We start from the raw sequence: 15,835 nt of genomic DNA, 5'->3' as shown, positions 1-15,835 counted from the left end.
CCAGAAGGAGAGTGGGGGCCAGAGACGGAGAGCTCGGGGCTGGGCCTGGGTGCCTCAGGATCTCCTCTGTGCTCCCCAGCTGCCTGCTTGTGCAACTGGAAGATGCCCCCTCTCTGAACAGCAGTTTTCTCTAAAATGTCCAGGGAAAGTCTAAATTGGTGGTTTCAAATCCTATTCCCGTTCCTCCCATCTTAGAACCTTAAAGATAGTAGTAGAGTTCCAGAGATGACTCCAAATATTTCCAGGAGTTATTACAATTATTTCTAAAAAAAAAAAAAAAAAAAAAAAAAGTGTACCTTCTGCTTAAACAAATAGACTAAACATGATTTAAAATGTAAAGGGATAGGTCTCTGATAAAGAAACATAGATTAAAACAAACCTGGGATATGCACTATCATCGGTATTAATAATCCTAGATTGTTTGATAGACAAAATCTTTGACATCATCGAATGATCTGAGACAAAATTATGGAAGGGGCTCCTGGTTGGTGATATGGTGGGAAAGAGGGACACATCCCTGAAGACCATTCAGGTCCAAAAACGCACAGATGCTCTCTGCGTAGGTAGTGAGAGAAATCCTTGTGAAGGTTGACTTTTATGGAATGTCTTCTGCTTACCAAACTCAAACTGGTCAGCTCATAAACATCCCCAGAGGAAGGATGGTGACCATCCTCATTTTACGGAGGAGAAAATAGGCTTGTTCGCTGAGGTTAGGCGCCATGCGGAGGTCACTGAGCTGGAGGGTTGCCAACTTGGCACTTGAACGCCGGGTGGAATGGCTCCAGAGCCAGGGGTGCGGTGGGAGAGGTGACTACCAAACACCTCGCTTAGCGCAGGCGCGGGATGACTGACTACCCCAGACTGAGAGGGTGAAGGCCCTGGGCTTCGGGTGTGTCAGGCCGAGGAGGGGACGGGGGCGGAGGTTCCCCCCAAGCATACTTGGAGTAGCTGGGTCGTTCTGGAAGGTGGGTGATAGTCGTCTTCCCGAGCTCCCCGTGTCCCATCTGGGGTCCTGGCGGCCTGCCGAAGCACCGGGTTGGGCTGGGGCCGGGGGTCTGCGCGGAGGAAAAGGCCGGCTAAGAGCAGAAATAGGAGAAGGGAGAGGGGGAGGGGGTGAGGCGAGGGAAGGAGGCGGGGAGTTCTTCCTGGGGCAGGAACCCGGGCCCCCCTCGGCGGAGCAGGCCCGCAAAGCGATTCCGCAGATGGAAGGAATTAAGTGGGAGGGGGAGGGTCCTACGGTGATAGCGAGAGGAGGGAGGGAGGGAGGCGTGTGAGTGTGCACGCGTGTGTCTGGGAGGGGAGGAGGAGAGGCAGAGAAACACATCAGACTGGACGGAAATAGAAAACACACACACACACACACATACACACACAACCGCACGCACGCACTTAAGAGAGAACCACAGAAGAAGACGACGACGAGCCGGACAGAGACAGGGACCCAGGAGATGTTAATCTGAAAGACAGCCGAGAGAGAATGAAAAAGGAAGAAAAATCCGGCAAGAGAAACGAGTGAAAATGAAATAATTGCAGTGGATTTAGAAAGAACGAGAGACAGAAGAGCTCCAAGCAGAGAAAGAGCAGATTGATTAGGCAGGGGCTGTCCTGAGCTCCCGCAGGCTCCGGGTGTAGGGCGGGTGGGCGGGCTAGGGGTGGGGTAGGGCCTGGAAGGGGCCCGCCCATGGGCGGGCCAGCAGACTGCGGCAAGCACAGATGAGCCCTAATTCCTCGCTCTCCCCGCCCCACTACTCCATATTCAATGAGACGACCAATGGCAGGCGAGGACAGTGTATAAGGGGCGTGGTCCATTTGGAGCCCGCCTCGGGAGCGGCTGCCGAAGGGGTCAGCACTGAGGCAGATAGCGGATCGCGGGGCGGGGCGGGGCGGGCGGCGCGGAGGGGGCGGGCCAAAAGTTTCCTGCCCAACTTTCGCTGCCTCCTTCCTCCGCCCGCGCGCGCTGCGGCTGCAGTCAGGGGGAGGCGGCGGCGGCGGCGGCGGCTGCGGGCAGAGCGCAGTGCTCACGGCACTGGGCGATCGCCGTCGGGGCTCGGGCGGTGGGCAGTGGGCGCAGGCTCCCCGGTGCCCGCCCCTCCGCTGCGGGGGAGGGGGGCGCAAGCGGGCGGCCGGGGAGGGGCCGGCACCGCCGCCGCAAAATGAGCCTGCTGTCGGCCATCGACACGAGCGCCGCTTCGGTGTACCAGCCCGCCCAGCTACTCAACTGGGTCTACCTGTCGCTGCAGGACACGCACCAGGCGAGCGCCTTCGATGCCTTTCGGCCCGAACCGCCCGCAGGCGCCGCGCCCCCAGAACTGGCCTTCGGAAAGGGCCGCCCGGAGCAGCTGGGCTCGCCCCTGCACTCCAGCTATCTCAACAGCTTCTTCCAGCTGCAGCGCGGAGAGGTGGGTGCCCCCGCGCGCCCCCGCCCTCCGTAGACCGCGCCGGGCCTTTTCCTATCCGCCTGACTCTTCCTGGCCTGGCCCGGCCCGGCTCGGTATTGCCCGGCCCTGCTTGGCTTGGCTTCGTTCAGCTCTGCCAAACTCGCCACCCGATGTCCCCGGGGCGTCGGGAGCGCGTCACCTCCCGGCTGAGCCCGGCTCCCAGCAGCTCAGGCGCGGGCGGGGCCCTCTTGCTCCCTCTCCCAGCTCGGAGCGCCCTGTTGAAGGGAACTGGGGGGAGCCCGGGCTGGGCGGGGGGCTCCGGATTCTCTCCAGACAGCCCGGGCGCGGCCAGGGCGGAGAGCCCCTTCCAAGTGTCCTTCCCACGCCCAGCCCCATCCCCCTCTTGGCCACCGCTCGCTGGGACCGGGAGTGCAGATTCTGCTCTGAGCTTCTCTGCAGGGGCCTAAAATCTTTTCTCCTCCGCCCTCGGTGGTGGCTGACCCAAAGGGCACCCTGGAGAGCAGGGCTTTTCCTGCTGTTCTTACACAGGGACCCCCAGATACATCCTCCAGCTGCTTGCCCTCCCCCAGCCACATAGGAAGTGGTTTTTGAGGGCTTGACCCCACAGACTGTGCTGTCCCCCGCCCTCCCAGACTGGAAGGAAATGAAAGGGAAATCCTCTTGAGCTCTTGGGAGGGGGGCTAGCCTGGGGGAGAGGTTTCAGCTGCCCAGTGCCTTCTCCTGAAACCTGGGCTGGCTGCTTTGCAAAGTCTGCCTGTTGGGTGGATTCGGTTACAAAGTGGAAGGGGCAGCGTGTCTTCCCCGCCAGATAAATACAGAGATTGCCAGGACCTCCCAGCCCCTTTTCAGAGGTCTTCTCCAGAGCTTTCCTAGATACCTCTCCTCTCTCCTTTCAGCTGGACTCCTCCTCCTCCTCCCCTCCCATCGACTCTGGTCTCTTTTGGGAATTGCAGATACCCTTCTGTGGCCTTCACTCATCTGTTTTCTGGCAGCTCCCCCTGCAAGTGTGCAGGGGGAAGGGGTGGAGGAGAGGACACGCTTGAAGGTTCGTTTTCCTTCTGGGCCTGAGCATGGCATTTGGTTTAGGAGACTCAGAGTCCTGAATGAGTCAGGGACAAGGGCCTGTGAAAGTGCGAGTGTGCTAGGATGAGAGGGGAAAGGCAGAGGGTTTCCCTTTCTGGTCCCATAATGTGTTCAACTCTGCCAGAGGAGGATGTGGACATAAAATGCTGACCTGAGGCGTAGAAGTGGGTCAGTACCGCGTGAGCTGAGAGAAGGACTGGTTGACCTGTGTTGGGTCTGTTGGGCATAGCGCAGGGAGATGGGTCTAAAGAGCCACCCTTTGGGGCCAAGTGAAAGCATTTGTCTACCAAAGCTCTTTGTAAACTGTAAAGCACTCTCTCCACGGGAGGAGTTATTCTTGGCTGGGAATCCTCTCTCTTATAAGAGACTTGCCACCTCTTCAGGGAACTGGCTCCAATGACGGGCGACTGGAGTACAGGTTCTGGGTGTTTCCTCACTACCTGGGTCTTTTTAGTTGTTACCTTACCAAACATTTGTTGAGTTCTGTGTGTGCCCTTGGGGAAGCAGGGACAGATCAGTGAGGGCCCCAGATGAAAGACAGACAAGATTGTTAGTTACAACGTGAGTGGTAAGTAGTTTCGTGCAGGTGCTGTGGGAATCCCAAGGAGGACAGTGACCATGACGCATGTGACCATGAACTCTCTCACCCCTCACGGGTCGAGTGGGGCGGGGTGTCCCTAAACATCCTCTACTAGCCTCCTCCAGTTCCTACCCAATGGTTGCCTTCTTCCCTGAATGGGGGTCTCTGCTGAGAGGCTTGGAAGTTTGGAGCCATCCAAAGTCTTCTGTAAGAGTAGGAAGTGGTGACTTCTGTTGGAAATGTCTAACATTTCCATGAGATCTCAGTTGGATCTCAGTGAAACCTGTCTCTGGTCACTTTGCTGCTGCTGACCCCAGCTTCCCTTGTGAGGAGGGCCAGTGTAAAAGAAGCTGATAAAGGTTATGCAGAGCAATGGTAGAAGGAAGTCTCTTATGACCTGACTTTGGGGGAATGCCTTGTCTCTGCCTTGGCCTCAGTTTACACATTCGTTGAATTTAGTCTCTGCTGCCCCTTAGGATGGGATTTGAGAGATACGTACGCAAGCAGACAGGCTGAGCTGGGGGAGGTAAGAGGGGCTTCTCCTATGCTGACAGACCAGTGGCTTCCTTGGAGGGACTGGAGGGCTGTGCTGGCTGACTTCCGGATGGCTTTCTGGGCTCTCGACTCACTCGCTCTCACCCCTCACCCACTTCGCCTCCTAAAGCCTCTTGGAGCCCCAGCTGTGCTCCTGGGCTTTCCTGCGTCCAGGGCTTAGCCAGTGACCTAATATGGCTCCGAAATAGCAACTGGCTGAGAAGGCATGAAAAAATACCCCCCACCTGAATGCCACCAAGGGGCTGGTTGGAGAAGCAAATCATGTGTGGGCCGGAGAGGACTCTGTGAAGGGACCCAGGGACTCAGGAGCATCGCCATTCTCTACAAGGCCTGGCAGGCCTGGTGGCAGTGCCTGCGGATGTGACTTGCATGCTGACCGCTGACCACGGCCTGTCTGCGCGGGTCCCGGTGCCAAGAGCCCACCCCCTCCCGCACCACCCCTAGGCTGCTCCCACCACAATAGCAAAACACCATGAATGCAGCTGGGATTTGGGCGGGGGGGTTGAGGACATGGGGGCACAGAAGCCCATTGTGCCCCTGGAACCTCAGCTCTGGAAGCTGAAGATAAGCCAAGGGTTCTGAGTGGAACACTGGCCCCAGGAGCAGAAAGATGGCAGAGTCTGTGTACGAGGGCAGGAGCGACACCTGGAGGTGTCTTGGACGCCCATGGGGGCTCTTCAGCTTCTCAGCTGGTGGTAAAGGTGCCAGACCAAAGCAGGCACAGACATTTTGTGCAGTTTTTTAAAGGCCTCGGTCTAGAATATGGGCCCTGGGAGCTTCAGTTTCAGCCCCCGATCTGTGGCAACAACTACATGTCTTTGAAGAGAGACTCCGGGGACTCTTGGCTGAGCCCCTTTGCTCTCCTCTTAGGTACCAAGGAAGGCTGCTCTTAGAGGGAGTGGGGGCTTGGGTGGTGTGGGGGTCTTCCCTGCCAAGATTAGATTGGAATTTAAGTTCAGAGCAGTGTAGGAGCTGTGGGACTCTACCTCCAGAAAAGGAGACATACCCCTCATTGTGAGAATGAGAATTAGCTCTTGGGCCCCTCAGAGGGATGTCCAGAAGCCCTCCTGCGTTGTGCCTATACTCCCTCAAGAGGAGCTATGGCTGTCCCACTCCAGGTCAGAGTCTGAGGGCGGCTGTTATCTTTCCCTCTTCCTCCAGGGATAGACAGACGTGGCTTTACAGTGAAACCATGGTTTGTGGAGGCTGGGGGAAGGGCTTTGGGGTCAAATCTGTCTGGAAAGCAAAAGATTGTCCTTCCCTTGGAGACACACAATGCCCCCACCCCCGCAACCCCCAGCACTGTGAAGGCTCTGAGAAGTCCCGCAGCATAGAAACGTATTTCCCTCTCGTCAGCCCCACATTTCCATCAGTATTTGACCAGAGAATGTTTTTGGCATAAAATGTTTGACAGTGTTCTTCTGAACATCTCCAGGCCCAGGGACGGCTCCGTTAAGGCACATCTCTTCTAACCCTTAGGACATTCTTCCAGGAGCTGTTGACTCAAGCCCTCTCCCCAGCCCCACCCTGATCCTGGCGCTCTCAACCCCAGCACTGCAGACCTCCTTGTCTTTGCGGCGCTAGCCTGTCCACTGAAGGCAGCAGGGATATCCCGAGGCTTTATGCACAGGGTTTAAGCCCTTCTGCAGAGAGGGCTATTAGACCCTTCGAGGCGCCACTTAGGTGTCCTGCTTTCAAGGGCCCCTGGGTGTTGACAGTCCTGTGAAGGTTTTGTGTGTCACCTGTGCTGCCCACAGGTGCAGGTGAGCCCAGGCTACCTGACCAGGGCGCAGGTGCAGACGAAGCCCCAGCCTGTGTGAGGATGGAGGTTTGCCTCAGTGGGGCTGAGAGTGAGCTTTCGGGGCTGGAGTTCATTCCTAGCAACTTTCGTGGTCTGTGTGTGTTGGTGGGAAGGGGGCAGCGCCAGGTCCCAGGAGGGATGGGCCTTCCAGACCAGCAGAGCCTGGGAGTCTGCCTGGCCCCTTTGGCCAGCCCTGGGAAGCTGAGCTCTGACTCAGACAAGGAGGGCCATCACTCGAGGGCCTGTAGGCTGAGGTGGCCCTATCCTCCCTCCGTCAAAGTAAGTTGACTGGGCAGGCCTGGACTCAGAGGGGAGGCCACACCTTGTGGACCTTCTGAGTCAGGTGGGAGGGAAGAAAGCAGGCAGGGTTAGTAATCTGTAATGAGCTGTGGCAGTGAGCCAGGCTCTGTCAGCACCTAAAGGGGCTCCTTGCAGAGAAGGCAGCCCCGAGTCATGGTCCCTTACTCTTGGGCAGTGCTTTCTTCTTGGCATCTCTTTCTTTATCTCTTTCTAGAAGAGAAAGCAGGCCTGGCAAGGCACCCTCAGCAAGTCGGTGGCCGGGCTACATGCAGAATGCCTCCATATTCCAGCTAGAATTGGCTCTGTGGCTCACTGTGCTGGCTGTCGCCTGGATTGTTCTCGGGGCCCCAGTGCAAGGCAGGCAATCCCCAGGAACGTTCTTTCAAGCTCTGGGGCCTCTGATGTGTTGCCCCCCAATCTCAGACCTTTTGAGGAGTGGTAGGCACTGGTCCATTCATCACGGGTCCCGGCCGTCGCGCTGTGTCCCTACCTCAGTCGTACCCATGGCTCCAGCCCCTCCCCAGAGACAGGGCGTGGGGCTCCCTGGGATGGAAGTCCAAGGATGGCCTGGCTTGGGGGAGTCAGAGGATGGGCATGAGCACTTGCTGGCACTTTTCTCTCATGGCACAGTCATTGTGCAGTGTCCCCATTGTCCAGGTGGGGAAACTAAGGCTTTTCAAGAAGAGGATGATACAGTCAGGGCATCAGTGGCAGGACTCGGGCTCCAGCCGAGGTCTCAGGAGGCTTGGTCTGGGCCGTGTGGCTGTGGGTGTGCTGGAGCATCATCTTTTTTTTTTTTTTTTTTTTAAAGATTTTATTTATTTATTTGACAGAGAGAGATCACAAGTAGGCAGAGAAGCAGGCAGAGAGAGGGAGGAAGCAGGCTCCCTGCTGAGCAGAGAGCCCGATGCGGGACTCGATCCCAGGACCCTGAGATCATGACCTGAGCCGAAGGCAGCGGCTTAACCCACTGAGCCACCCAGGCGCCCATGGAGCATCATCTTTTATTCTGTCCTCTATACTGTAAAGCTTCGAGAAGGCACTAAGCTTTGAACTGATTGCTGCTTGCACCTCAAATGCTCTTGCCTGCCCTCAAGAACTGACAGATTCCAACTTCTATCTGGCATGAGAGGCCGCCCCTTCTCTGAGAGGCCTTCCCCAGCTGCCACGGGGAAGCTCACCTCCTTACCTCCTTCCAGTGTCCGCAGGCTGTGGCAGAAGAGCGGGACGTGCTTCCGGTGAGGCATGTCGTAGCATTTGCTTCTGTGGACGAGCATCCGCTGTATGTGGGTCTGTCTACATTGTCAGCATGCAGAGAGTGGGAATCCTGTCTTTTTCCACCTGCTGTTGTTGGTCAGTGCCTGGGACTGACCAGTGTTCAGGTACTAAGTGGTTAGGTAGACGGGTGACTTGTGACAACATGAATGATCTCCTCAGCCCCTCGCTCTCTCTTTTTAAAAAAAGATTTTATTTATTTATTTGACAGAGAGATAGAGAGCGAGCATAAGCAGGGAGAGCAGCAGAGGGAGAGGGAGAAACAGGCTCCCCACTGAGCAGGGAGCCCGAAGTGGGGCTCCATCCCAGGACCCCGGGATCGTGACCTGAGCTGAAGGCAGCCAGTTAACTGACTGAGCCACCCAGGGGCTCCCTCCTCAGCTTCTTATCTCCTGTTTTATCTCACTGGCAAAATGTTTATGGATTGCTTGATTGGAAAAAAGCTGACTTGGGAGATGGAAAAGCCCTGTCCCTCCAGGTGTTCCAGCAGCAACTTAGGTATGCTCATGGTTCTCGACTCTGGACCTCTTCGAGAAGCTGAATATCACCAGAGTTCTTCTCAGCGCTCATGCACAGAGCAGAGGCATCCATGCACACACCGACACACACCTTCCCCATTATTTCAACTTGCTCCTGGCACCCCGCCGTGTCGACAACAGATCCAAACCGAGGCCACCTGCCATAGGGGCAGCAGACCTCAGTGGTACCCTTGGACTGGCTGAATATTGGGGTCTTTTTCAGCCCTTAGGTTATCAAATTCGTGCTTTCTGCTTTCATTCCATGACTACGTTCTAGAGCGAGAGGCAGCTGGTCCCCAGTGCTTATGCTCTAGCTGGGTGGAGGGCATACGGCTGGAAAATGTGGGCACCTGTCGGGTGAGCCGTGAGCTGGGCAGGACCTGGAGGGATGGAGTCTGGAGGGAGGCTCGCCCTGGGACTTCTCTGTGTGTCCTGCCACCACTGTGCTCCTCCCTCTCTGGGTCTTCTCCTCATTTCTCTCTCCCCATCCCCCCCTACCTCCAAAAGGCACACAGACTGCTTATTTAAGTTAGAATCTCTCATTGAGCTCCGGCTGTGTATGGGGAACTGTGTTTGAATGGGCCTCTAGAAGGCTGTGGAGCCCTTGGGCATTTTGGGCGAGGGGTTGCTGCCTCTAGTGATGGCTAGCCCTGCTACCTTCCTGGCCCACAGGTCAGCTTCCTGGCCTGCAGGAACCAAGCTCCTCTCTGACCACACCTGAGAAATCTTTAGTCAAGGTGTGAGTTCACTTTCCCATCAGCCAATGGGTGGTCTCCTCTTCCCAAGGGCAGTACACATCCACCTGTTCCTGGGGATGGGGGAGGGGTGTGACTCTGGGGACTGGAGCCCCAGACAGACCCTAGGGGTAGAAGAAGTGCAGATCCCCTTGGAGAATGGGTGGAGCCATTTGTGAAATGAATGGTTTCTTGTGTTAAAGAGAAGGATGTGGGTGCGTATGTGTGTGCACGTGTGTGTGCATGTGTCCGTGTGTCTGGAAGGGGGTGCGGGGTGACATTTTGGGATGAGAAAGCAGTTGTCCAGCTGATGAAAGAAGAGCTGGGAACTAGGATTGGAGAGTCCCCCCCACCCCCCACATGCGCCCTTCAGAGCCTTCTCTGGCCTCGGGTTTCGGACAAGACTCAGCCTTTGCTCCGGTCAATTTCCTCAAACGCTCCCCTTCTTGTGGCCTTGTGCACTGCCGTGTCCTTCTCTGTGGGTGTTTCCACCTCTGCCAGCTGTCTCTCCTCTCTTCTCTGCACTGGTTTCCTCTCCCTAGAGCAGGCTTCTCTGCACTTGCCCTAACCTCTGTCTGCCTCCCTCCCTCTGGACCCTCTTCTGATCCTGGGAGGGCCAACAGTGTGTGGCAGTTTGAGTCAGCCCTGGAAGTCTTGGCCTGCACACTCCAAGTCCCTCTACAGAACCCCCAGCCCGAGGACCCAGACCCCTCATGCAGCACAGAGAAGGTGGTGCCTCATCTTGCCAGGGCCGAGGGGCTTGGTGATATGAAGTCAAAGGCCCAAGGGAGAGTGGTCCACCCCTGTGTTCTCCTTTGGCTCCCCTTACTGTAGGAGAAGCCAAGCCTGGAGGCCATGTGGGAGATGAAATGTAACAGGCCGGCTGATCTGGGTGTCAGTCTCTGCTTAGCCACATGCTGGCTGTTTTACCTTGGGCAAGTTACTCAGCCTTTCTGAGCCCCAGTTTCCAGCTCTGTAAAATGGAGCCAATAATGCCCATCCAAATAGTGTTCTTGCAAGTATTAAAAGACCAGGAAAGAGAAAGGATCCAGTGACGTCTAAGACACAAGCAGGATGAGAATAGATTTCAGCATCTTCCCCTCTAACTTTCCCCAACAGCCAAGCCAGAGCCTCCGAGACGTTCCAGGAATGGGCGGGAGTCCAATGCTCCGTCCCCCAGATATGGTATGAGGATCCCACACTTCCTGCCAGCTGCTGGGAGTGGGGAGGAGGGAGAGGTGGTCTCTTCCTTTAGTCTGGTGATTTGGGCCCAGTGGCTTCCATCCACCACAGTAGTGGGGCTGCCCTCAACCAGTGTCCAGAGCGGCTTAATCTGGGGTGAGAGTGCCTTCCACTTCGTCTGTGGCAACTCAGAGACCCCCCCAGCCTGAATCTTTGAGGTGTTAGGGCATTCACTGCCTCATCTGTTGGGTAGGGTTCTCAGACCCTTCTCTGCCTTTGATGATTTGTACCCGGGACAGCGGCAGGTATGAGGGATGGCAGAAACAGTCTGGGCTCTGGGGGTGACGGAATGTTGCAGAATTTTTGCCTTTTGATATGTCCAGCCCTGTGGGGAAATGAAGAGGCTTCAGAGCTCCTTCAGTCAAGGGCAGCAGAGTCACAGGGTGATCCCCACCCAGCCTAGCCCTGACAGACAAGGCTATGAGGTCCAGGAGGCCCCTGGAGGAGGCAGGGGCATCTGAGGTCTGAGTAAGAGGAAGGGATGGGTTCAAGGCCACACCACCAGAGGTATGACCAGTCGAGAGCCACGTCCTGGAGGAGGTTGGATGGACACAGGGCACCCTGGGGGGACAGCCAGTGTAGAACTAGAGGGGGAAGAGCAGGTGCCCCATGGGACACCAGGAGGAGAAGCACGGCCGTTAGGGAGTTCGGGGCTCCCTGATGAAGGGCCACTCCTGCTGGGCCTCACCTTCCAGCTATAGGCAGCAGGACTCGGAAAGGAGGTGCCCAGAGTGACCGAGTGCCCTCCGCATGTTGGGCTCTGGGGTGGTCTTTTAGTAGCTGGTGTCTGGACCCTAAGAAAGCGGGACTGCGAAGGTCATCCATGTTGCCTTCCTTCCCTGTTCCGGGTTCAGTTTACAAACGGGAAGCCCGAGGCCAGGCCTGCCTCCGCAGCCAGAGGGGCCGGAACACGGTGTGTCCTGGCCTCTGTGCTGACCCATCCCCGCAGGCCGGCCGGGGAAAGGTCTAAGAGCAGCTTGCCTTTCACCTCCATGGCTGGAGCTCCTTGGGGCTTGCGAGAGGAAACAGTTTGCTGCCCCACCCGCTCTCTTAGCCAGCTGGCAAGCAGGACTCATGGCCCTCGGGCCTGGCTGTGTGCCCTGGTCTGTGCCCTGGGCCCCTCTGGGCCTCAGTTTCTCCATCTGGAATGTGCAAGCAGTTGGGTCAGCTATTCTGCTCCTTCCTTTCCACTTGAAGGTGGTGTCGTCTTAAATTGAGGCTGGGGGAAGGGAGCTGGAGCCACCAGGAGGGACAGGCCAGAGCACCCGAGGGAGGGGGGCAGAAGCGGTGAATAGGAGAGCTCTGACCTCGCTTCTCTTCCCGGAGCTGCTCGTAGGACCCTCGTGAGGTGGGGGGTGCGGGTGTCCAGCTGCTGGGGAGAGGACAGCCTGCTCGGAGGGCTCTGGCTGCCCAGGGATGCCCGAGGGGTCACCCGTGGGCAGGGCAGTGTGGCCACAAGGCAGGGGAGAGGCTGTTCAGGGTGTAATTAATGCACTTTTTGGCACCCACCAGACTTCCCCTTCCTCTTGACAGTTTGCTGCCAAAACAGTCCCGATTCCTGTGAACTTGCTTAAATCTTATCCAGAAAAAAAAAAAAAAAAAAAAAAAAAGAAGAAGAAGAAAAAAGAAAAGAGAGAACGGGGGGAAAAAATGAAGAGGGCTGTTATTTGTGAAATTGCATTTCCCGGCCATGAGGGTGAGTCACACCATTTGGAGTTGGGAGTTTCTTTTCTGGATGAACTTTTCTCCAGGAGGCTGTGGTGGTGCTGCCCTCCCTCAGGCCTGTTTGGGTGAGGAGAAGCTTCCACTCAAGCTAAGGAGAGACCTGGGTGTTTGGAAAGGCCAGGTAGAGCTGGGCCCTCTGGACAGACTGCCCTGGGGAGCTTGAACGTGCAGATCTGGGCTGGGGGAAGTGGGAGCGGAGAGTTAGTGCGTCAGGGGGAGACAGTTTCGGTTTAGAGCGATGTAAAAGTACTGGAAGTGGGTGGTGGTGGTTGGTGGTCGCAAAGTCATGGGCATGTACTTAGTGCCACGGAACCGTACGCTAAAAACCAGAACTAAAATGGTCCATTCTCTGTAATGAATTTCTTACCACATTAAAGCTGTAGGCTCCAGGCTCTCGGTGCCAGGTGACTACTTTGGTAGGTAGGTAGGTCTGAGGTAGGGCCAAGAAAACTGTATTGGTTCAGTTTCTCAAGGTGCTCAGTACAAAGTTGGACACACTGCCTCATCTGTAAAATGGGACCACAGGTTGTGGTGAGCGTCGGCTGTCTTAATAAGTGTATAGCTTCCAGCCCCTGGGACACTGTAATTGCTCAGTAGATGGGGCTGGGATCAAATCCTGTGGACACTGGACCCCTCTCCACACCTCTTGTCCAGAACCGTTGGTTTTCCAGAACCATCTCGCACACTTACGGGTATGGGAGACCCTCTGCCTCTCAGGATGGACCATTCTCTCGGCTCATCTGAGAGCTGGATAATCACCCTCACAGTGAAGGCAAGGTGTGGTATTTTGCACTGGTCCTGGGTTTCATGATAGCCCTGGGCAGTGGTAGAGCAGAGATGGTCCTCAGGAGCCTTTGAGTCCCATGCCCAGACATCATAGGCTGGCTGACTGGGTGTTCAGCCTGGATGCTTTTTAGACGTGGTCACTGCATCTTTTTTCCTAGGCTCCAGTCTAAACCTATAGGAGCAGGAACCACGGCCCAAAGAGGGAAAGGACTGGCCCCAGGCCACAGAGCAGGGTGTCCAGGGAGCCAAGAAGAGTGGTGGTCCGCAGATGGTGAGGATTGTATCCTCTAGGAGGGAATGCCAGGCTCCCAGAGATGGAATAAGTGGGGAGGCTGAGGTATACATGTGTGAGGGGTGGCATCTGTCCTGGTTTGGGGAGGGGTGCCTGATCTCCAGGGGCCTGCTCTCCGCTCCCTTCCCTTCCTGCCCACAAGGAAGGAGGGACGGTGCCCACTCTGAGCCTCCATCTGCCCTGTCTTCGTAAGGGAGACTGAGGCTACCTCTTCTCAGGGGCCGTCTTCCTCTAGCGGCCTGGAGACTTCCAGGAACAAGGCTGTCTTCCCATTAGACCCAAGGCTCCCCAAGGTCTGTGGTTCCCTCCTAGAATCCTTAAGCACCTTAAGCGGGAACCAGAGGATGCCCAGGCCCCATGCCCAGGTTTGTCGTTGACCCTTCTGGAGGAGCTGCCTCTTTACAGCCTTGGCCTTGCCCCAGGAAAAGGGGACCATGGCTGTTCCCTGCCAACCTCACCACAGGCCCCACCTTTGCTAAATTCCAGTGTGCCTGGCTGCCCAGAGCCCGTGACTCCTATAAATAGAGGCTGTATACACCAGGAGGGGGCCTGGGCCGCGTCTGCTTTGAAGCCAGCCAAGACATCTGGTTCCTGTCAGCTGGAGGTGGGAGAGGTGGGCCACTTCCTCCTGGGCTCACAGAGGGCAGGCCTGGGCCAGCCTCGGGGCTCCCCGGACACAGTCTGCACAGGCCTCATGCCACAGGAGACCAGGCAGAGTGTGGAACCTCAGTCTTCTCTTCTGTACAATGGAAACAATCCTGTACGCTGATGCCCCTCTTTCTTGTAAGATGGGGAAACTGAGTCAGCTGAGCAATAAGTGACTTGTTTAAAACACTAGTAAATGGCAAAGCCGCAGATCCAATAGTTTGCTTTCTGCTATGCCTGCTTACCTCCTGGGAATGTGTAAAGAACTAATGAGAACCGTCCTCCTCCTCCTCACTTCTTACTGAGTGGTTCCTCAGTGCCAGATGGGAGATGCAGTGACCTCACTTGAGCCTCCTAGAAACCCTAGGAGGTGGCTCTCATTACTTCTGTTTTCCAGACAGGGCCCCGGGGGCCTAGAGCCGCTCACTGGCTTGCCTGTGGATGCACAGCAGGAGTTGGGATATGAACTGGGGCTCTAGGGGGCCAGAGCTCCCGGGCAGCTAGAGAGTGTGCATTCACAAGTGTGCGTGCATGTGCCCATGGACATGTGCCCGTGAGGCCATAGCTGCAAACAATCGTGCCCAGGCCCGGGGAGCCCTCACATCTCTGTCCCTCCTCCCAGGCACTGAGCAGCAGCGTGTACAAGAGCGCCTCGCCCTACGGCTCCCTCAACAACATCGCCGATGGCCTCAGCTCCCTCACTGAGCACTTCTCAGACCTGACCCTCACCTCTGAGACCCGCAAGCCCAGCAAGCGGCCCCCACCCAACTACCTGTGCCACCTGTGCTTCAACAAAGGACACTACATCAAGGACTGCCCCCAGGTAAGGCGCCCCGCTTCTCTGGGTAGAACAGGCTGAGCGGCCCCCCTCCCCCCTCCCCCACCTTCCCACCCCCAGGGCCCCTTTCACCAACAAGTGGCCCTGTGCCCTCTGGTCTCCACCTTCTCCTCCCCTCTGGTATTTCTGAGGCACTGGCTGGCGTGGATGGGACAGAGCCCCAGCCTGGGCCTGCCCTGGCTAGTGAGCAATCTGGGTGAGGGCCCCCAAATGAGGTTCCGGGCCTTCCCGTCTCCGCCAGTCTTCCTGCCAGGGTGGGTCCTGTTACAGTGGGGCAGGACGGGGGCCAGCAGCCTCCTCGCAGCTCTCCCGAGAGAGACCCCATCTCCTCACACTCACAGGGAAAGAATGCAGGCTCTGGGCCAGGAATCCAGATGTGCACCCCCTCCCCCAGACCCCACCTCTCCCTCCTCCGCAGCAGTGTTTCCTCAGTCGCCTGCCTGTAACGGGGGAGGGGAGAGGGCCTTGCCCCTGACTTTGTGCCCCCCACAGGGTAGGTCTGGGTGAAGGCCTCCGGCACTGCAGGCTGGGCCTCTCTCTCAGCGTGGGAAGGGGGCCAGGCGATGGAGAATGTGGGGAGCAGCCCCATCTCCCACCCAGTGCTTCGCTGTGATGGGCTGGGGCTCCTGGGGGCAGGTCCCACTTGCAGAATGACTCCTGACTCTGGCCAGCTGGGCTCTGGCAGCCTGGGGAGAGAGGGGAAAGTCATTTCCAATACAGTACGAGATGGATCCGTGATTCTTTTCCCTATTATTTTTTCAAAATTTCTAATGTTTTTGTAATGTGTATTTTTTGCTTCCATTTTACATATGTAATGGAAATGGGATCCTGGAAACTCAGAAAATCCATGTAGTCTTACCCACCAGATGGTGGGAGCCCAGGGTGTGGCTGGGTGGGGCTGGGTGCCTCCAGACACTTGGAGGCCAAGATGTGCTTGCTGCTTGTGGCTCTTTTCAGCAATAGCTGTGCCGTGCTTTAGGTCCTCACTGTGTGAAGTATGGCCAGGATAGCTGCCTGGGAGCTTGTCAGAAATGCAGTCTTAGGCCCAGCCTGTAATTGCAT

General features: G+C 56.7%; 1 protein-coding gene across 3 annotated transcripts in view; it reads left to right on the top strand.

Moving 5' to 3' along the window:
- The first annotated feature begins 1,933 nt into the window (after positions 1 to 1,933).
- The window catches only part of ZCCHC24 (zinc finger CCHC-type containing 24), a 60,514-nt gene continuing 46,612 nt past the window's right edge, over positions 1,934 to 15,835 (top strand). For 2 of the 3 annotated variants that reach the window (XM_045083557.1, XM_004765309.3), the window contains exons 1-2: positions 1,973 to 2,399; positions 14,558 to 14,758. In XM_045083557.1, coding sequence (XP_044939492.1) covers positions 2,154 to 2,399; positions 14,558 to 14,758 — 447 coding nt within the window. In that variant the 5' untranslated portion in view covers positions 1,973 to 2,153. Of the gene's footprint in view, positions 2,400 to 14,557; positions 14,759 to 15,835 lie in introns of all 3 variants that reach the window. The other variant, XM_045083558.1, reaches the window with a different exon arrangement.

The sequence above is a fragment of the Mustela putorius genome, unplaced genomic scaffold, assembly GCF_011764305.1.
Source record: "Mustela putorius furo isolate JIRA1106 unplaced genomic scaffold, ASM1176430v1.1 tig00000698_pilon_pilon_pilon, whole genome shotgun sequence".
Taxonomy (NCBI): domain Eukaryota; kingdom Metazoa; phylum Chordata; class Mammalia; order Carnivora; family Mustelidae; genus Mustela; species Mustela putorius.
The sequence above is the reverse complement of the archived record's forward strand: the minus strand, read 5'-3'. Positions and strand labels throughout refer to the sequence as shown.